This window comes from Gobio gobio, assembly GCF_949357685.1.
Source record: "Gobio gobio genome assembly, chromosome: 11".
Classification (NCBI taxonomy): domain Eukaryota; kingdom Metazoa; phylum Chordata; class Actinopteri; order Cypriniformes; family Gobionidae; genus Gobio; species Gobio gobio.
In genome coordinates this window covers 41,431,619-41,453,980 of record NC_137104.1, presented here as the reverse complement: position 1 = coordinate 41,453,980, position 22,362 = coordinate 41,431,619, and the positions used below count along the sequence as shown (strand labels likewise).

The window sequence follows — 22,362 nt, the reverse complement described above, 5'->3', positions numbered from 1 at the left end:
CACTGACTGATCTGAGGGGAAACTTGGTACTTCGAGATTTGCCACGACATGCCACGCCCATCTCGGGACTCGGTCATGTAGCCAGCATTGAAGCGGTCTCATATGAAGCAATCCCAACGGCGTTACTGCGGCTGCGGATGCCATATGCCCCAGGAGCCTCTGAAATTGTTTCAGTGGTGCCGCTGTCCTGCCTTTGAACGAATTCAAGCAGGTCAACACTTACTGGACATGTGACCGAGTCTATCTCCATACCGAGAAAAGAGATCCTCTGTGTGGGACAGAGATTGCTCTTCTCCCAGTTGACCCGAAGCCCCAACTGGCTGAGGTGACTGAGCACCATGTCCCTATGTTCGCACAACTACTCCCGCGACAGGGCAAGGATCAGCCAGTCGTCGAGATAGTTGAGAATGCGAACACCACGCTCTCTCATGGGAGCAATGGCCGCCTCCGCGGCCTTCGTAAAGACGCGGGGCGACAGGGACAGGCCGAAGGGTAAGACACGGTACTGATATGCTCGTCCCTTTGAACGCAAAACGCAGAAAGGGCCTGTGTTGAGGGAGAATCGAGACATGAAAGTACGCATCCTTCAGGTCGATCGCTGCAAACCAATCTTGGGGACGGATGCACCTGAAGATGTGTTTCTGCGTTAGCATTCTGAACGGCAGCCTGTGAAGGGACCGGTTCAAGAACCGCAGATCCAAGATCGGCCGTAACCCGCCGCCTTTCTTGGGTACAATGAAGTATGGGCTGTAGAACCCGGACCTCATATCGGCTGGAGGGACCGGCTCTATCGCGTCCTTCGCCAGTAGGACTGCGATTTCCGCCCGGAGCACGGGGGCATTCTCCTTCGCTACTGTCGTGAAGTGAACGCCCGAAGGGGGGACGCCGGGCGAACTGAATCGCATAGCCTAGTCTGATGGTATGGAGGAGCCACCGAGACGGGCTGGGAAGCACTAGCCAAGCTCCCAGACACCAAGCAAGGGGGATCAACGGCACCACAGACGTACCCGCAGCGGGGCAGCGAAGCGGCATGCAGGGATCCAGAAACACACGAGTGGAATGACGTCTTGAAAAAGACGCAGTGTCACACCCGTGTTGCTCTTTTGTGAGGAAACGCTCTTTCAACAGTGCTGAAGCACCCAGGGGAAGACCGCGGCAGCACACAGGAGTTAAGTGCAGTCCTGTGTCTGCACTCACTGAAACAAACGCCCTCACCAAACTGACAGTTGCTGTGAGAACAGCAGTTTGTTATGCTGATGCAGCGGTGAGCACGTGATCGCGCTGATTGTGCCTTTTTGCCAACACAAAGCATCCTTCTCGTTCTCTGGAGTATCTCTCTTGTAGATAGGCTCTCTTTTAGAAAAGCAGTCTTGCTTCATCAACGCTGTTCGGCTCCGAAGTGAATGACAGAGTGCATTCGCTCTCGCTTCCTGTTTATACCCGCGGCGTGGGGCGGTGTGCGAGATACAAATCTCGCACGCCAATGGCCCATTTGCCTGTTCTCTATATCTCGAAGCTGATAGGGGTTCCCTGAAGTGATCGAATTGGTATGTATGCGACCTCACCTAAGAGCAAACAGAGAGATATAAATGGTAACAAAACCCTTTCCTTTACTTCAATGAAAGGTTAGTTTGCACATTTTCAAATAACAGATCAAAAGGATAAACATTGTAGATTTATTTTTACAGCCATCTTTGATCATATTTACCAGGGGTGCCAATAATTCTGACCACAACTGTAAGTCTAAAGTGTAAAATCTTTTTAAGCTTTATTATTAGGAATATTATGGAATAAAATGCACATAAATACATAGTGTACTGTATACATCTACAGTTTGCTACTAATTTTACAATTATGCTGTGCAATAAAAATTCAAATAAAATGTACAAAGGAGAAAATGTATCTTTCCATTTGCTTAATGCACCAATAAGTCCACACCTGTAAGGTGTGGCTGTTGTCGCATAACAAAGGAGTATTTAGCAAACAGACTCTTTATTAAATCAACAACAGAAAAAACATATGCCAGTTGGAGCTAACAGGCTTAACAGGAACTAAATGCAGAAATGAAATGCTATGAGAGGGAACAGGAATAGAATAGAACCAAAACACAGTGAAAAACATATAATCATGAGGCTGTTCCAGTTTTAGAGCAGCAAAGGCAAAACACAATCTCCTCTTAATTTCAGTCTAGCCCAGGGACAAGTCCTCCAACCCATACGACCATATAGCTACCTTTAAATACGACTCATACAAGAATGGTAGATAGACTATAGTGAGTGAACAACAAAACTACAGCTGATGATGTTTATTATGTTCCTCAAACAATTTTGAGAGGTTGTGAAGTAAAAAAAAAAAACTTTGTAAGGAACATAGGCATAACATTTTTCCTGTAAGGACCAAAAAACATATTTCTATACATTAAAGTAAAAAAAAATCCTGGAGGTTGCACAAAACAAAATGCCAGTGACTCTTTCATGTGCATCAAAACGAAATAAAATCTCAAAAGAGAAAATTGTCCCTTTCTCACTCCTTTTCTCACTCCCTTTCTCTTTTCCTATGTCCACGCCCACAGACGAATATGATAGAACGTCAGCATTCTTACTCAGACACTTGAACGCTGAATCGACGGCAGTGCTCTGTCTGACAGACTTTTTCTCGAAAGATAAGAGGTACATTTTCCTTCAAATTATTATGCTACTTTAGATTAGCTATGATTTTAAAACTATTAACAACTTTTATCTTATTTTAGGTTAGTTTTTCAAAACAATCCACAGAAATACATATTACTGTTTGATTTATCTAACAAGCATTTGACATCATCATCTATAATTTGATGCATTAAAGCAAATTCAAAGAACTCATGTGGGTGTTAAAATCTATTTTAGGAATGTACTTTAATTGACTTTATGAATTTCTATTTTTAGATTGGTTAAGTCTTTTAAAGAGACAGTGAAAGCTTGTTTTTATGTTTTCTGGATGCTTTTGGAAGACGTTCGGTTTTCAAGAAGTAACATAGGTTTATTGATATATTATGCATAAACTGCTCTGTAAGAATCTAACCTGGTTAACCCTTGTGCACTGTTAGATTTCTGGGTACAGCCTGCATTGTCCGGGTTAAATTGACCCTAATTGGATTCAACACAATTCCCCAAAAATCACACTATGAAAAAAAAAAAAAACATAAAATCGATACAAAATTATTGACTTTTAACATCAATACTTTTCACACATTACAGAGAATATATTTATGAATTTTATGATTTATAAAAATGTTTTTAACCACTATTTTAAGACTGATCCTGTGGGATGTTTACAATTACACATTTATAACTATAATATCTTAGTCTAACCCTAAAATAATCTTGATAAACTATGTATAATTTGAAAGCTTGTATTCACGTTTGGTACGGAGCCCCTAAAGGGACGTGGTGGTGGAAAAAAATGAGGATGGGAGGATATTTTTTTTCCAAATTGTTTGCGTTCCCTCGCAAAACTTTTGCATTCCCCCGAGAAACTTTGCGTTCCCTCGCAAAAATATTTGCGTTCCCCCGAGACACTTTGCGTTCCCTCGCAAAGATTTGCGTTCCCTCGCAAAAGTTTTGCGTTCCCTTGCAAAGATATTTGCGTTCCCACGCGTTCCCTCGCAAAGATATTTGCGTTCCCTCGCAAAGATAGATGTCCCACGGGCCGTTTCAAACAGCTCAGTAGGCTACGTTAACAATATTGTATCCATTAATGGAGCGGTTAGAGTTACTTTGAACTTGGGCTTATTTAAGTATAAATAAATACAGTTAGTGCTTCGGAGTTCAGTAGTTGGCAATGTATTCACAGATTTTAACTTCCCGGATCAATAACTCGTGAGCTAAAAACGTTGTTAAAACACAAATGACACCTCTTTAACGTAGACAACGAGCTGCAACATAATTTTCCTCAAAACGAGCCTTAATATATGAGAGACAAGTAAAAAGGGGCCGTCTGCAAAGTGCAAAACCCGAAAGGCGTTACTAAAAAATAGGCAATAACAATCAATCTCCTACTACAATATACTAATACAGTATACAGTGTAATGCCATCAAAATCAGTAAGCAATTATCATACAAAAGCTATGGAACTTGCAACTACTGTATTTTAGCTGGGTACCAACATCATTTGTGTAAAGAATAGGCCTATGGCTATGTGCTATTACTTTTATTATTTTTATGTGCTATTACTTGCCAAACTAAGCGTTGTAGGCAGGAGAGCGTGATGTGTGAACTGAGTTTGGTGACAGTAGGCTACAATGCATTTCAGTGAAGTTTGCTGAATATTTTTCATAATAAAATAAATCCTAACAATTATGCAAAAGCAAATTTTATCAAACTAAGTGTTTTTATCAAACTAAGTGACCATTGATGTGTAAACTGAATTTGGAGACATAGTGTGTAACATTGAAGTTAATGACTTGTAGTAGGCTATACGCTTTTTGGGTTTTGCACTTTGCAGACAGTCCCTTCGGACTTGTCTCTCAGCCGCCTGCTCATATAGACCAAATTAATTTATATTACAAGGCTCGTTTTGAGGAAAAATAGGTTGCAGCTTGTTGTCTACGTTAAAGAGACATTGTGTTTTAACAACGTTTAGCTCACCGAACTCATTGAGCTCTAGCCTAGGCTATAGCCTAAGTCCAAGTTCAAAATAACTCTAACCGCTCCATTAACGGATACAATATTGTTAACGTAGCCTACTGAGCTGTTTGAAACGGCCCGTGGGACATCTATCTTTGCGAGGGAACGCAAATATCTTTGCGAAGGAACGCAAATATCTTTGCAAAGGAACGCAAAACTTTTGCGAGGGAACGCAAATATCTTTGCGAGAGAACGCAAAGTTTCTCGGGGGAACGCAAATATCTTTGCGAGGGAAAGCACAATTTCTCGGGGGAACGCAAAAGTTTTGCGAGGGAACGCAAACGATTTGGAAAAAAAATATCCTCCCATCCTAATTTTTTTCCACCACCACGTCCCTTTAGGGGCTCTGTACGTTTGGTGACTGATTTTAAAAAGAAATGACTAAGCAAAATAAATATCAATAGATTATTCATTTGTGATGCGGTGCCAAACCTGGTTCTTTCCGTATTTAAATTTTTGTGTGTTTTAGAGGTTGAATTCGAATCAAATATTAACATTACTGCCCAAAGTACTTCTAAATAGGATGTCTACTTCATAAATTAAATTATGGAAATATATGGTTCAAATCACTCCATATAGAAATTCAAGAGTCCTAAAAGGACTATATATATATAGTATATATATATATATACTATATATATATTAGGGGTTGCACTGTACATGATAAAAAACCGAACCGGTTCGCTTGTCTTGGTTCGGAGTGTGTGCGTCGCACAGTTTCGACGCATGCGCAATGTATCCTCATGCCCGTATGTTACCTCAGACAGTGGGTGTCCTTTTCGCGCGAAATCAGAGGTGTGTGTGTGTGTGTGTGTGTGTGTGTGTGTGTGGACATACAGTAAAATAAAGTAAAAGTCGAGTGCTGCAGGTCACGTCACGTGTAGAAATGCAAGTGGGAGAAGGCTGCCTGGAGTTGGAGGATGCACCAGCGACGTATAGCAGGCAGGGCATAGCGGGAGCCGCGCGCGCCCGTTGTGCATTCACACACTGGCAGTGTTTGTCTCGTGCAGCTGAACCGCGGCTCGTGTATTGCAAATACAGACGAATATTGTCCATTCTGTCACATTTTCCGGTGTTCTCCTCCGACCCCTGTCTGTCTCGTGCTTTGATTTATGATGGGCAGAATATATCTGCTGCAAATGCGACGTGTTCCCCTCTGTCTCATACACATATGCATATAATATGTTGCATATAAGTAGTTCACATGATAAATGTAACATTTAAAAGTAAAGATATGCTTATAGTTTTAATTATTTAATAATATATATATATATATATATATATATATATATATATATATATATATATATATATATATATATATATATATAGCCTGGATGTCATCTAGTGAAAAAGTTTGGTACTGCGCAAAAAAACAAAAAAAACAATCAGAACTTGTTCAGATATATATAAAATATATATATATAAAAATTGTATATTTAAAACTTTCATGGACTTAAATGTATATAACTTTTTAATCTTTACTTTTACAAATATGTTTTTTATTAAAGGGTAACTAAACCCTAAACCAACTTTTTTTAGTTATTGATCTGTAATACTGGGGCTTTATTAATGCTGTTCATTGATTCGAGTAAATGTTTTGACATTTGGGTATAAAGTGTTTTAATTCTATAAAATATGGTGTAAAACCACCAAAGTGCTGCCCTCTTAAGGTTGAATGGTGGCTACTGCAGTTGACTTTTCCTATTGGATGTTGTGGTACATCGTGACGCAGGATGGTACTTCCAACGGCTCACTACCCACGCCCATGGCACGAGCTCACCATGACCTCAGAAATGTTTTCCCCAATCACATGATGAGAACGGCTTCACTCCTGTATGAACTGTTATGTTACATGAAGTAGAAACATTATGAATGAAACTTACTTGACACTTGCTTTAACATTGTAATGAAGAAAATGCGGTTAAATAATGCAGTTGTCAGTACACGTCAGGATTTTCTTGCAATATTATTGCCGCCCGTCATGTGTACAGATAATGTTCATACATGAGACGCACTTTCAAACCCTGACACGCAAGTGATTGCCGCGGTAAAGAACAACAATACCGTAATGTGCTGGCATATAGTATAGTCTTTTATTTGAGGAAATCTGTTTATAATAGGCTATTAGGTCTGAACTTATTGGTCCTGCGCTGCTTATTGATTCAGATAATTTAAATGAAAATACATCGTATGTATATCAGATATCTGATCTATTTTTAATGGCATTCAGTAAAAGGATTTGACTGTTCATAGATTAGGTCAGTTCTCTTGCGCTGCTGCTTCACTAGCATCGTCGGCATCGGGAGTTAACGCAGTTTGAGCCAGCGGCTTGCATTGATAAGGCTCTGTGTCTGTGTCTACAGACACTTCACCCTCCTCCACTTCAGGTGATGGTGGGGGAGAATGACTGCTCTGTTGCAAATCTACTGGCGTCATTCCAGTCATTCTCCATCTTTGTGACTCATGAGTCAAACAACTGTCAATCAATCCGTCACTGCGGGTCTCAGGTGTACGCCCTCCGCTCAGTCCCGCCCTCGGTTCGTCCCCTCTGTCTCCGCTGGGCTCTGCCCACTTTTCCATCATTTTTCAAAAACTGCCAGTGGGAAAGGGACTGTCCAGCAGGTTCTCGGCCGCCCAGGCGGAGACGAATTTGCTGCCTCCACCCAAACGCCGGCTGAAGATCTTCCGCCTGCTCGTTGCAGAGCGCGCTGCTCTCGCTAAAGCCCAGGTTCAAATTTGTTTTTATGTTCCACCACTGGCCTCACGACCACTGGTACCCATAACTTCAATTAAATTTATGGGGGGGGGGTTGGGGGGGCAAGAGGCCTCCTCACACCCCAGCTGCACTATACAGACCCCACTTCGGGCCGGTACGCTGTCCGTGTCGGGTCCTGGCATTCCACCTGGCTGCCCCACCCTGGTTACGTCTGTCCTTGGGGAAGCATGATCTGATCGCCAGGTTCCTGAGTGGAGCGAGGAGATTAAATCCGTAAAAACATAATGTCGAACGTGACCGACTGAAAGGGAACGTATCGGTTATGTATGTAACCCTCGTTCTCTGAAGGATGGAACGGAGACGTCACATCCCGTCATCACGGTTGCTGTACCATCGCTGTTATAAAGTCACGACTCGGCTTCTCGATGAAAAACAAATGTGTGCTGCTGCTTCCGTATTTATACCCGCGCTGCGTCTTGTACGGCAATGTGCATTTGCTCATTCTGTATACACTCGAAGCTGATAGGGCTCCCAGAAGTGATCCCAATACGTTAGTGGTGTCGATGTTACGTCTCCGTTCCCTACTTTGCATACATGTTCATGACCCTTAACAGGGCTTGACATTAACTCCCGCCAGCCCGCCAAATGCGGGTATATTTCAGCTGTGGCTGGTAAGGCAGCCACTCCCACTAGCCACTTTGGCAGATTGAATATAATTTCAGCCTACAGCCAAATGAAATGTCAAGACTGTCGTATCACAAAATTACAATTCAACTACAATTCTTTATCTGTTAAGTTGCAGTTGTGGAAGGCGGGATAGGCAGAATCATGCTGAATGACTCACAAAAGAAGCACTCTCTCGCGTGCGCTCTCTCTCTCTGTTGCATGCATGATCAGTTCTCCTTGCGGCTGAATAGTCAAATACACGCGCACACAGATGTCCATCGTGCGTGTGGAGTATCTCGCATGAACACAGTAGGTTATGGCTTAAGTGTACGTAAACAGGTGTGTCAGAATATCCATACATTCAGCAGCCAAATTAAATATCTGTCTGTCAATAATGTTAATCAAACAAGATGTTAAATAAATATATAAATATTAAATAAACCTACTGTATATGAAAAAAAGCCTATGATCATATTGCCTATCCATTGCCCGCATGCACATACCAGCTGATATACAATCTAGTATTGATTTGGTGGTCACTCTGCATTTGAAGTTTGAAAGGGTTTTAAATCTTCTAAATCAAGTAAAATTACTCAAAATCAAGTAATTTAAGCATGCAGTCAACTTTAATCATATAAAATGTAATTTCCAAACAGCAAAATTGTGGCCAGTGAAAATGCTGAGTGGCTAGTAACTTTGGAAAACCACTAGCCACAGTGGCTGGTGAGCAAAAATGTTAATGTCAAACCCTGACCCTTAATAAGAAAAAGTCACAAAATGTAACGTAACTAATGGAACAATGTAGGTTAGATAGTATTTCAGATTGAAAAAAAGAATGATAGCTAATTTTTACCATAGGTAGCTGACAAAATATTTTTCAGTATTGAAGTAAGTGGAGAAAAGCTCACAATGGTACCACAATGGTAGTTAAAAACCAACATAACAAACTATAACCAAAATTGTATTATTTTGGGTCTGTACAGTTGCCTTAGAACACTAAAATATGCATGTAAAATTGACCCGCAAACATCACAAACGTAACAGAAATTATATGTGGGTAACACTTTACAATAAGGTTCATTGGTTAACATTAGTTTCCTACATTAGTTAACATGAACTAATAATGTACTGCACTTATAAAACATTTATTTATCTTAGTTAATGTAAATTTCAACATTTACTAATGCATTATTAAAATCTTGTTAACATTAGTTAATGCACTGTGAACTAATATGAACAAACCATGAACAGCTGTATTTTTATTAACTAACGTTAACAAAGATTAACTAATGCTGAACATAGGTGTTGTTCAGGGTTAGTTCATGTTAACTAATGCATTAACTAAAGTTAATTAATACAAGCTTATTGTAAAGTGTTACCGATATGTGTATATGTCAAAACACATCAGCTTTGAAACTTTGCATGCGTGTTCATCAAAATAGGTCAAATTGACCCGCAACACGAGGGTTAAGCAGAAAGAAGCGATTGGAGGAGAAGCAGATACATGATAACCTGTCTAACAAGTTTCACACAACACCACCGCCAAACCAAATACAGAAATTAACGTCAGCCAGAGAATACAACAATACACTAATATTTGTGGACACCACAATGTAAAAGCATTGAAATCAATTTGGATAAAAATGTTTACCATGAAAGTCTCAGTAATTCACTCAGAATGCAAAACATTATGTTCCTACCCTCCATCACTTTTTGTTTTGACAGGGAATTTACTAAGGTGAGGACCTTTGGTCTGTGAGAGTCCAATCTGTCAATGGCTTCACAGACCACAAACTTCATCACTTGGAATGTTAATGGACTCAAGCGACACCGGGATGAGAAATTTCAAGAACTACAAAAAACTGATGTTATTTTCTTTCAAGAGACGCACATTGGACTAGGAGATAAAAATATCTTAGAAGACTATAAAGATGAGTGGCATGTTTTCTACACAAAGTATAACTCCTCAAGCAAGGGATCAGCCATATTAGTGAGGAAAACACTAGATTTCAAATACATAAGTGATGAAAAAGATAACAGTGGAGCTTATGTTGTGTTGAAATGTGAATTGAAAGGTCAGCTGTACACTCTCGTTAGTGTTTATAATCATCAAACAGACACAAAAACCCTTGATAAACTTTCAAGGTACCTGCAGTCAATGACCAGAGGGCTGCTGGTGATTGGTGGAGATTTCAACACAGTTCTAAATAGATTTATCGACAAAAAATGGAACACGATGACAATAAAGAGTCCTCATAGTAAATTGCTGTTATTTGTAGAGAAGTTCATGAAATCTCTTCAGCTGGTTGATGTCTGGAGAAGAAAGAACCCTATAAAGCAGGATTATACGTTCTACAAAAGAGACTGTCCTGTGTCCAGACTGGATTACTTCTTTGTTCCAGAAGAATGTATGTGGCGTGTCAGAAGTTGTGAAATAAGAGACTCAGAGATTACAGACCATCGGCCTGTGTCTTTAGAGATCAATATTCCTGCTGTCCCTATTCGGAAAGATCCCCAGATCTTCCAATGGCTGAATCTAAAAAAGGACCTTTTGACAGATGAGACAGGTTCCTCTCTGGGTGAAGAAAGCTCACATGCAGTCAGTGAGGTTGACATTCTGTCAGCTGTACTTTCTCTTCAAGTGTCAGACACACCGAGACCAGATGGCATCCCAGCATCCTCCTATAAAGACAAAATTCAGGATCTAATTTTATACATAAAGACACTCTATGACAGAATCCACAGCGGTGCATTTAACTGCTCTGAGACACACTTTAATGAAACTGTGAAAAGTCCACATGACAATAGTCAACACTTTTTTAACGTTGACTTCCTCATCATTGCAACTATTCTGGCAAGACGTCTAGATGAAGTCATTGAGTCCCTTCCAAAGAGGTGGATACCAAAAGAGTCAGCTACTGTCATGATCACTCCCAAAACACATTACGCTTTAATAAGTTTTAGTCATATTAAAGATGAGCTAGAACAACAAATACAGTCAAACCCTACTCTGAGCCAGGATCTTCTCATCATAGAAAATCTTCTCAGTGATGCAAAAGAAACATTTTCAGTTGAGAAATACAAACTGCTACATCAGGGCTGCCCTTTAACTCCAGGACTCATAACGTTGGCTCTAAAAAGCTACGCCTCACAGTTATTTGGAAATTTAGAAATATCTGGGGTTTTTATTTTCAAACAAAGTGTGGTAGTTTGCTTTCAGCCTGAGGACCTAAAAATGGTCTTAGCTACTGTGGAGAGCAGTACTAATGACATGTATGAAATAGAGATATTATCCCAAGGAAATGGTCAACTGCTACAATTAAACTGCTTCGGAAATGATTCTAATGATGAGGACTGGGAAAAATTGGAGATTTTGGGGAATGATGATGAAGACTCTCTTTCGGGGCGACCAAATTTCTCTAAAGCAGATGAAAGGGATGATAGGAGCAAGGTGAAAGAAGAGATTGAAAATGAGTCTAAAACCTGTGAGGAAGATGAATCAATGGAAGTCAATGTAAGGTGAGGATAATGAATAAAAGGACATGGACATTTGGACAGAGAAACCTAAAATACTCTGAGCACATAGGTTAAAATCCTTGCTAAATTCGAACATTCCCCGTAATATGCTTACTTTGAAGTAGATTAGGAAATACTGTCATTCCAAAGTGATTCACAGTTCTTGTGTTTTGCTCAGGAGCAAAATTGATGAGCTAGAGCAGAGAAATGTTCCCTAAAGCTGGGCGCACACTGTGCGATTTTGGCCACGATTTGGCCGTGTGAGACAAATTTTGCCAATCCTAAAAGATTCCTCTGATCCTAGGCTAAAATCTGAAGTCTTTGATCGTTAGTTTGACATGTTCACCAGCAGCTGATTAATGACTGCTGCGATCGAAATTGATCTCATATGAAATTCTGGCATTGTCAGAAGATTTGGCGCACAATCCTGCAGTGTGACTACTCCTACGACAACCGTCAAATTATTTTTTTTTCAAGGCAAACTATGACCAAAATGAGTGCTAGAGATTTCTTTGTAGCCACCACTTCAATCCCGGGTGTAATGCAGCTCACTGTCACCGAACGCGCCATTGATTGATGATATAAAACTCCGGACAAGTTTTATTGCTTGCGTCCGTTTTTAGCGTGGCTTGACTATCGTGCAGTCTGACATTAATGACAACTTAGATCCAAGGGGGTAATCCAGCAACTGAAGCGTACCTTCCATAGGGTAGCCATTGCTAACCAAGCCATCACCTGCTATTAGCATTCCATTGACTCCCATTCATTTTGGCGTCACTTTTGACAGTGAATAACTTTACATCTGAGGCGTTTAAAGACTCCATTTGTCCATTGTTTATTTCTAAAGAAACACGACAATGTATAAAAAGGCTCCAATACCTTGTATATTACACTATTGCCCCGTAGAAGCCGGTTTTGTAAAAATAGGCTAACGATTGCGTCATAACCACGTGACAACCGGCGCACAGTAGATAAATTACCGTATAGACAGGAGGAGAAGCTCGCAGGCAATCTTTTACTGTCTATAAGGCAATTTATTAAAATAAATAAATACTATGCAAAATTACAAAACAATTAATAAGAATACTTACCAAAAGTTGCTCCTGCTCCAGCTCTCCGTCTCTGCAAGATTCTGTGATTCAGATTTTACTTAGCACAACTACTAGAAGGCTTACAACTGTCAGACAGGTTGCTCACGTCACATCTATGTTATCAAGCTCAGTCTGCAGCTGCGCAGTACACTCAGCCATCAGGAAGTGAGTGCTTCTAATTGACTTCACTTTTCTCCGTGGAAGTCTATGGGTCTATGTCTATGTCTATGTCTATGTCTATGTCTATGTCCATTTCTTTTACTGTCTATGCTTAGATCTTACAGTGTGACATGGCTTACGCGGGGATCATGTTCGTAACAAGGAACAATCCTAAAGGACAATTATAAATCGCACAGTGTGCACCCGGCTTAACTCCCTTATTAAAGAAATTAATTAATAGCACCATGAAACATTTAGTATATAACTGTTATCACCCAGTGAGCAAAAAAAAAAAAAAAAAAAAACACTGTGATGGAATGTACAAAATTGATTCTACTATTTTCCTGTTGGTCTCTGTGAAGCTGTTTTGACAATATTTTATTGTATAAAGCACTAAGGTGACATCTGAATTAACATGGAAATACCATATATCTGTTGATTTGGGACAGTAGTTCTGTACATATTGCGAGGACATCATAATTAGTAAAACTGTACATGGTATAATTAATGAATAATGAATAAATTTTTATTATAATATATATTTTTTAAACTATATTTAGTAGATCAGCCATTTCTGGACCACCAAAAGAAGAGATGGAAGCAGATGTGCCGTCATCAGATGTGATGAAGAAGAATACACCTCCACTTCTTCCTGTACCATCACCATCTTCTTCTTCCTCTGACGGTGAGACAATTAATTATAACTAATATAATAATTAAAATCTTTAAAAATTGTTACGAAAAAACAATAGATCATTAATAAGAATGTATGTTCTTTCCCCTCCATGTTACATCCATTCCACAATGACTAGCCAATGTATTAAATATCATTGTACAGTGAGTGATTGTGGCAATATAATGACTGGAATGAATTCTCTGATAGGTACTAAAAGAAAGTGTGAAGCGTTACCAGCAGAGTCACCACTGACACTAGGCAAGTAAAATCTGAAAATCTGGACAGATGACCAGTCCATCACAGAGCTAATGCACACATACATACACCTTTACACCATTTAGAGTCTCCAATTCACCTGCCCTGCAAGTCTTTTGATTGTGGGGGAAACCGGAGTGCCCAGTGGAAACCTACACCAAACATGTATATATGTTGTTACAATCTTGAGTCAAGCACCTGTGCCGTAAATGCCACATGACTGAACACAGTATATTAGAATTACATACTATGCACTAGTAAAACTTCTACTATAATAGAATTAAACATCTGTTCTCTGATAGGTACTAAAAGAAAGCGTGAAGCGTTACCAGCAGAGTCACCACTGACACCAGGCAAGTAAAATCTGAAAATCTGGACCGATGACCAGTCCATCCCAGAGCTTATGCACACAGACATACACCTTCACATCATTTAGAGTCTCCAATTCTCCTGCCCTGCAAGTATTTTGATTGTGGGGGAAACCGGAGTGCCCAGTGGAAACCTACACCAAACATGTATATATGTTGTTACAATCTTGAGTCAAGCACCTGTGCCGTAAATGCCACATGACTGAACACAATATATTAGAAATACGGTAACACTTTACAATAAGGTTCATTAGTTAACATTAGTTAACTACATTAGTTAACATGAACTAATAATGAATTGCACTTATAAATCATTTATTTTTGTTAATGTTAATTTCAACATTTACTAATGCATTATTCAAATGTTGTTAACATTAGTTAATGCACAGTGAACTAACATTAACAAACCATGAACAGCTGTATTTTTATTAACTAACATTAACAAAGATTAACTAATGCTGAACAGAGGTGTTGTTCATGGTTAGTTCATGTTTACTAATGCATTAACTAATGTTAACAAATACAACCTTATTGTAAAGTGCTACCAGAATTACATACTATGCACTAGTAAAACTTCTACTATAATAGAATTAAACATCTGTAACTCATGTTGCTTACAAAATTTTTATTTAATCAGAAACACGACTCTTCTTTGTTCCACACAGATATGATCATGGAGAATGTGAGGCAAATTATGAAAAGATTCTCCAAAAACTCAGATCAAATAGATAAAGGCAGCATGAAGAAGGCAACCATTGGGATTTTTGGAGCATCAGGAGAAGGCAAGAGCTCCCTATTAAGTGCAATCCTGGAGAAAAAGTATATTGTGCCATCTGGTTGTTTTGGTGCCTGTACAGCCATTGTTACTCAGGTGGAAGCCAATCTGACTGACTCCAACTACATAGCAGAAATTGAACTCTTCTCTAAAGAGGTTTCCTTATTTATATTCATCTTAATATGTTTTTTTAATGAGAGTTCTTCATAAATGCAATGCAAATAAATGCAAATAAATCAGGGAATGAAACAAAGCCATATTTTTCTCTATATTGTGATGTGCTTCTGCAGGAGTGGGAGAAAGAGCTCAAAGATCTTTTCAGAGTTTTGTCGGATGAAAGTGAGGACAGGAATGATGACTTGTTTGAAATTGCTGTAGAAAAGATCACTGCGCTGTATGGAGCTGATGCAGATATGAAGACATTACACTCAAAAAAATTATTCTTTAAACTTACTTAATTTAATTATGGACAGTGGTTCCAGACAAGCAAATTGCTTTTTATTAACATTAATGGAATTTTTCTAATCTATGTAAACTCCTTGTGTTGGGACAACACGACTGAATGGGGAAGAATCTATGTGAAATAGTAATGTTGAACTAAATCAGTGGAATTGCTTCCCTATAAATAAAATCGGTTAAGTTAAATGAACATGCACACTCAAAAAAATAACTCATTGGACAAACTCAATTTACCTGAGGGGAGGTTTTCCATCCAATAAATATGTGTAACCCCAACTCATAAAAAACTAATTCATACAATGAAATGTAATTGAGTTGGTTCAACTCAATTTTATCTAATAGTTTAATTGATATTTATATACGTATAACATTACTTTTTTTTCTTGTAAAACTTAAATTTAAAAAAATAATTGGAAAACCAATTATAAGTAATTTAATTCATCATATACAATGTATATAATGAATATATAAGAAAAGAGGTTTGACATTAGCATAGATCACTGGCGCCACTCTTCAGCATAACGGTAACCACAAAATTAAAAAAACATTACAGAAACCTCTATAAATGTCCAACATAACTGAACATTAAACACTAACATTACTAACAACATCATTCCCTTTACAGAAAAACATATAAAATAACACTTTAATCGCTAAATTTACTCTCCTAATGGAGTCCCTTGCAAAGCATGCTGGGAACTGCCCAGTTAGTTATGTCAACACAAATATTTAATGTAGTTTTAACACAACTGAATTAAGTAAACTTCAGTTTTAAATATATTAGGTTGATTGAACACAATTAAATTAAGTTGTGACAAAATTAGATATGTTTAAGTAAAGTGAACAGAATTTAAATGCGTCACATCTATGAAGGGCTTGAATCATTTTTTTGAGTGTAGAAGAGCTCAAGAATGACGACAAATTTGCTAAGATTGAAACCTTATTGTCCACTAATAAGGAAAAATCAAGTTTCTCAAAAAGTGATGTACGTTTTTTTTATTCTTATGTATAATGCATTCTTAATTAGCTTTTCAGCAAAGTAAAGCAAAGCTATTATCTCAACAGGTCTCTGAATTTATCAATGATGTTGCAAGATACATACAACACAGTGAGTCAAGTCCTGGTGAATGGTACTGGCCACTTGTGAAGAGTGTGACGATCAAGATTCCAGATTGTCGTGAATTTCTGGAACACATTGTGCTTGTTGATCTTCCTGGATCTGGAGACTGCAATAAGACTAGAGATGATCTGTGGAAATCTGTAAATATATTACTACGCTCCTTTCAAATGAACAGTTTGCCAGATTAACCACACAATAAATATATTATAACACTAAGAACATGTCCCCTAATTCACTGTTATATTTCAAATCTTGTAGAAACTCAGAGAGTGCTCTTCTGTGTGGATTGTAAGTGCTATTAATCGAGCAATCACTGATAGTGGCCCTTGGGGGATTTTAAAGCATTGCATTGAAGAACTGGGACTAGGAGGAGAATGCAAAAGCATCAACTTCATCTGTACAAAGACGGATGATATCGATCCAGGAGCCTATATTAGGTATTTTATGAATATTACATATAGGAAATGAATGTCTGGAAGTGGTATAATTATAAGTCTAATTCTAATAATATTGTATCTTTTATGTGAAACAAATAAGAACACTTTGTAACTTTTTAATATTACGTTTTAGATGTTCACGGCTTCCTAGTAGAGACCAAATCTCAGAAGACAAGGTTTGCAAAAAACTGTACTAGCTGTATTTATGTAGTATTGCTCATTTGTTTTCATAGACGAGTACTAATTTTAGCTATCAATTTCCACTGTAAGTTTGAACTGCTGGTTCTGAGTAAATTTGCTGGTTTTACTTACACTTTAAGTAAGTTTGTAAAGTGCAATTTTTATACACAGAGCTTATATCACTGTGACAGCAATTTAATGAATGTAATAATTTACTTAGAGGAAAAAGAGCTACTACACAACCAACCACTGAGTCGACTTTTACTTTAAACCTGTGTATAGCTGTGTTTTGTTTTTAATCATTCAGGATCTGAAAAAAGAATGCATACTTCATAGAAATGAAAACGCCAAGGTGAAGGTCAAAGAAAAGTTTGAAAAATCTAAACTTAAGGTAGCACTTTTTACCTATTTATCTTTGTTACATTACTTTTTCAAAAAACGATATATACTAGAGATGCACGATATTGGATCTTTGCCAATATCTGATATGCCGATATTTTTCAATTCGTTTTGGCCGATGCCGATATCGATACCGATATAAGTTTATTTTTTCCCTTTGTTTTTGAAACAACACCCTTTTGAGCAAAACATTTTTTTTTTTCATTCTGGTTTCAGATTTCTGAGGTCTCCTTACTAAAAGGATTATTGTTAAAGATAAATAAATGTTAATAAAGTTCTTTATATAATAAGAGTAGCCTAAATTAAAAGCTCTGAAAATAACTATAATAATAACTATCAATAATAAAGTCAGTGATTTTTCACCCCAGACATATGCAGTTGTAACCTAAATATTTTATTTTGGGATTTAATGTGTGGGAGTGGCATGACATCAGTTGATGCTGTCTTAAGCTTCAAATAAAAAATTCAACAATTATTTTAGAGCTCCTTGGATTATTTTACATTTCATAAAATGTTATAACGAATTAATAAACTGTATATAATAGTGTAATGCTTGTGATTTATGACATCTTTATTGCTTTATTTATTCAGAAAAAGCTTCAATTCATTTGTGTATTCTACCTTTCATTTTATTGCTGTAACAACAACGCCCCCACTACATGCATATAACATTCTAGAATTTAAAAACTGTCAATATAAATCACCACACATGCAATGTATTTGCTTGTTTTCACTTTAAGAATGACCACACTGCTGATGTGATCTTATCGTTTTAGCACTCCTTGCACATGTGAGTTATTGCAGGCACATATCAACACGTTATCATATCGGCAGGGCATAGGCATATCGGCATAATTTTTTCATATCGGCCAATGACGATTTTTATATTTTAAGCGTTTATCGGCCGATTCTGATGTCGTGCCGATAATATTGTGCATCCCTATACGATGTGACTATATATAGAATACAATATATGTTGTTCTAATTTTAATAATATTACTTTCCAGGAAATGTTCAGTACTGACAATCAGTTCCAAGTTTGTACTGTAAGTTCCAATGCATTCTTTGACCAGAATTTAAATCTGGAACCTAATGAAACAGGTAAACTATCTTCTGTCTATTGCGTTTATTTTACCACTTTATGTCAAACTGTTGCTTGTATATTTTTTTTATTAATCTTAAGTTAAAATATTTTATAAAGTGAGCTAACGAGCAAATGAGTCTAAATCACATCCTTGACTTTTTATCTAGAAATCCCTAAATTGCAGGATGAACTGAAGAGTCTTAACAAGAGCATTAATCGAGAACTGGTCAGAGGTTATGTCAATAAAGCAAAGGGAACTTTGCTCTTAATCCAAAGTGGCCAGCTGGATACAGACAAGAAAACGGTATGAGTCTGAATTAGAATGACTAGAATTAGAGTGTCTTCAGAATGCTGCCAATATGTATTATTCTGAAATTGACTGCTCTTGTATGGATGTGTTTTAGATGGACATGAAAGTCATCGAATTAGAGAAGAACTTAACGGAGTCACTGAAGGAACTGAACAAATATTTTGATGGCATTTATAGTGATCTTGAGCAGTGTCTCTCAAAGGGAGTGGATGAATCAGCAAAATCATGTGTTGCTTCCACAGAGAAACTGATAGCACCTGTGAGTGAGATTCAAATGTTTTGTATAATCACCATTTTCTTGTCCTTTTAACACTTTTTTGTGTGTTTTCTTACTCAGAAAAAAGATGGAAGGGGGTTCCATAAAATCCTTGGAGCTTTCTGTAAGAACAACGGATGCTATTGGTCAAAGAATTGGGATAAAATTTTAGACTTGAACAAGACATTGGCCGAAAATTTGCATAAATGCATTGATGAAGATTTCAAAATGCTTTTCCCGTAAGTTTGGTTTTATCATTCTATTTCCAATCTAATAATAAAATGTAATGAAAACTATTTACATTTTACATTACATATTTTACATGTAAATGGCTGTTAATTATCCTATTACATTTTGTTTACAAATTATTCATATTACACTAAAAAAAAAAGTGGTTCTTTTGCCCGTAATCATAGGGGAACCAGTGCTATACAGCACCAAATCTTGGTGCTTCAGTGGTTCTTCAGTGGTTCTTCACCGGTTCTTTAAATGACTGAGGTGCTATATAGATACAGAACCTGTTAAGATATGGTGCTATTTAGCACCAAAAGTGGTTCCCCTATGATTACGAGCCAAGAACCTTTTAGTGCCATATAGAACCACTTTTTTTAGAGTGTATATTGGAGCATAAATTGGAGCAAGGCTTGTCAACATGGACCCACTGTAGATTGCAAGTAAACCAAATGAGCAAATGAGACTGATGCCCACTAAGATACAGATTGGGTTTAGCTTTATTTGTGATAGAAAATTTGGTCCACATGACATCAGTGCAGGACCCAAAATATGAATGGATTTGTACTGCTACTCTTTTTAGTGATAGGTCATTTAAACCAGCCGCATACACACTGTACAGGAAAAAGAAAAGATTTGCTCACCTCCCAAGTCCCCTCTGAATCTTTTGTTCATATGACAGCCACATAGGATAAATTATTGCTTCCAGTAATTCTTGTATCAGATTAGCAAGGATTACAACCATGTTCTGTAAAATGATTTTAAAAATGCCTTTCTCTTGGCTCTAGTGTGACTGGAACAACAGGGAAGTCAGTGCAGGAACAGATTGATAAATTCAGTATTATCCAGAGTGACCCTGCTAACCCCACACTTCCTATAAATAACATACAGGACTTCATTAAAATTAAGGTGAGTTCAGTTGTCCTGTTGGGGATGTGTGTCATACTCTGGCCACAGTCCTCTATGCCTTTCTTTACTCCTGTTGAAATCTATGTGAATTCTCATTCCTTATAATTAAGCAGGCTGTTTTTATAACCCAGTAGTAAGCACTGAAATACACCAAACTTTTATGCAGGACTGGAATAATCACAGACTAATGTTTCAAGACTTTTCTGACTTTTCTTGTGTTTTTCCTGTTTTGAAAGGAAACCGAACTGAAAGCGTCGCTCAATAGAGACATTGTTGACATGAAGAAGCAAATCTTCTCATCAATAAAAACAGCCATTGAGAATGAAATGGCTTCTTGCTATGAAGGTAAGCTAGCATTAAAGGGATAGTTCACCCAAAAATGAAAATGACCCTATGATTTACTCACCCTCAAGCCATCCTAGGTGTATATGACATTCTTCTTTCAGACGAATACAATCAGTTATATATATATATATATATATAAAATGTTCTGGCTCTTCCAAGCTTTATAATGGCAATGAATGGCTGTTTCTGTTTTGAAGTCCATTAAATAAATAAACGCCCACTGAAGTGAAGCGATTAGTTTGTGTAAGATAAATATCCATATTTAAAACTTTACTAACTGTAATCTCTAACTTTTGCTTTAACTGTACGCGCATTCACAAGAGATTGTATTTGTCTGAAAGAAGAATGTCATACACTTGAGGGTGAGTAAATCAGTGCTCATTTCGTTGACGAATAATTTTCGTCATAATTTTCGTCAACGACCTTTTTTCACTGACGAAAACGAGACGATAACTAAATAAAAACTTGTGTTCGATGACTAAAACTATGACGAAAAGAAATCAACAAATAAAAACGAGACGAAAATGTTATGGAGGGTCGATTAGGGAAGAGATCCATTCAGAACTGATATCCTGTGTATAAGATGCGCACATTTGATTTGAACGTGCTGATCTAAGTGCTGGAAAACACGGCGCTGTTGTGCTTCTCCAGGCGGTTTCACACTGCACGCGTTATGCTGCGTTCACACCAAACACGAATAGAGCGTCTGGCGCGAGTGATTTCAATGTTAAGTCAATGGAAAGGCGCGTTGACGCGCGTCTGGAGGTCCCGCGGCGCGGAAGGCGCGTTTCGCGCTGCGCAAAGGACGCGAATCCACCTCGCGCGAATGGCGTGAATTGAGCGTCTTGCGCGATACGCGCGTTACACACGAATGGTGCTTTTGTGCATTCACGCATTTGAAGCGAATTCGCGTCTGACGCCCGAGTTGAAAAATTTGAACTTTGGCGTCAATTCGCGACGCGTTAACCAATCAGGAGCCTGCTCGCTGCGGTCACGTGGTGAAGTGACGTGATGAGAAACCCTGCATAATTTAAAAATAGAACTATTGTGTCACAAAATGTAGTTTTAAGACTTTTTCAGGTGGGAATGTAGTTGTTTAAAGCTCAAATATGTGGTTTATTTATAAAGAGAGCGCCAATTTTTTTAAATATCTTGTGTTTTTGGAGTTGTGAGATCCAGGCAATCACCGGGCAATCACCGCTCATAACCCCACCGAAAACAGCCTTTCCTCGGCCAGTCCTTCTGCCGTTTGCCGCTGGCTCGAGATAGGTCTAACTGCAGAACCCATATACGTCACTCACAACAGTCTGAGGACAACAGCGCCACACCACGGTCTCGGGCGTGTGGGCGGAGCTGATTAATCTTCGTATACATTGCTCCATATGGAGCGTTTCAAACCCAAGTTTCAAACCATGTTAATAATGTAAAGTATTTTATTAATAAGTTCTAATTGAAGAGAGATATAGATAGATATACTCACTTTTCATGAATAGTACATAGTTAAATCATAAAAATACACATTACACATTTTCGAAAAAAAAAAAAAAAAAAAAAAAAATATATATATATATATATATATATATAAAATGTAAGTTATATATATATAACCCCATTGCAACGTTTTGTTAAGGATTTTTAAAGTAAAAAGTTGCTATTTATATTGTCTTAAAAGATTATATTAGATCAATTGAACATGAAGCTTAAAACCAGGCACGTGCAGAGGGGGGGGGGGGGGGGGGGGGC

At 38.0% G+C, this 22,362-nt stretch overlaps 1 protein-coding gene across 1 annotated transcript; it reads left to right on the top strand.

The window, feature by feature from the left end:
• Positions 1–2,604: 2,604 nt before the first annotated feature.
• On the top strand, positions 2,605–20,379 carry LOC307133470 (uncharacterized protein; the record flags this gene model as incomplete). Its single annotated transcript, XM_079828553.1, has 17 exons — positions 2,605–2,669; positions 9,775–11,568; positions 13,376–13,500; positions 13,699–13,749; positions 14,049–14,099; positions 14,780–15,045; positions 15,180–15,311; positions 16,414–16,608; positions 16,727–16,905; positions 17,039–17,081; positions 17,393–17,476; positions 18,492–18,585; positions 18,736–18,872; positions 18,973–19,137; positions 19,216–19,373; positions 20,154–20,274; positions 20,323–20,379. The coding sequence occupies exons 2-17, from the start codon at positions 9,824–9,826 to the stop codon at positions 20,377–20,379; spliced, it is 3,603 nt and encodes a 1,200-aa protein (XP_079684679.1). The 5' UTR covers positions 2,605–2,669; positions 9,775–9,823.
• Positions 20,380–22,362: the final 1,983 nt, after the last annotated feature.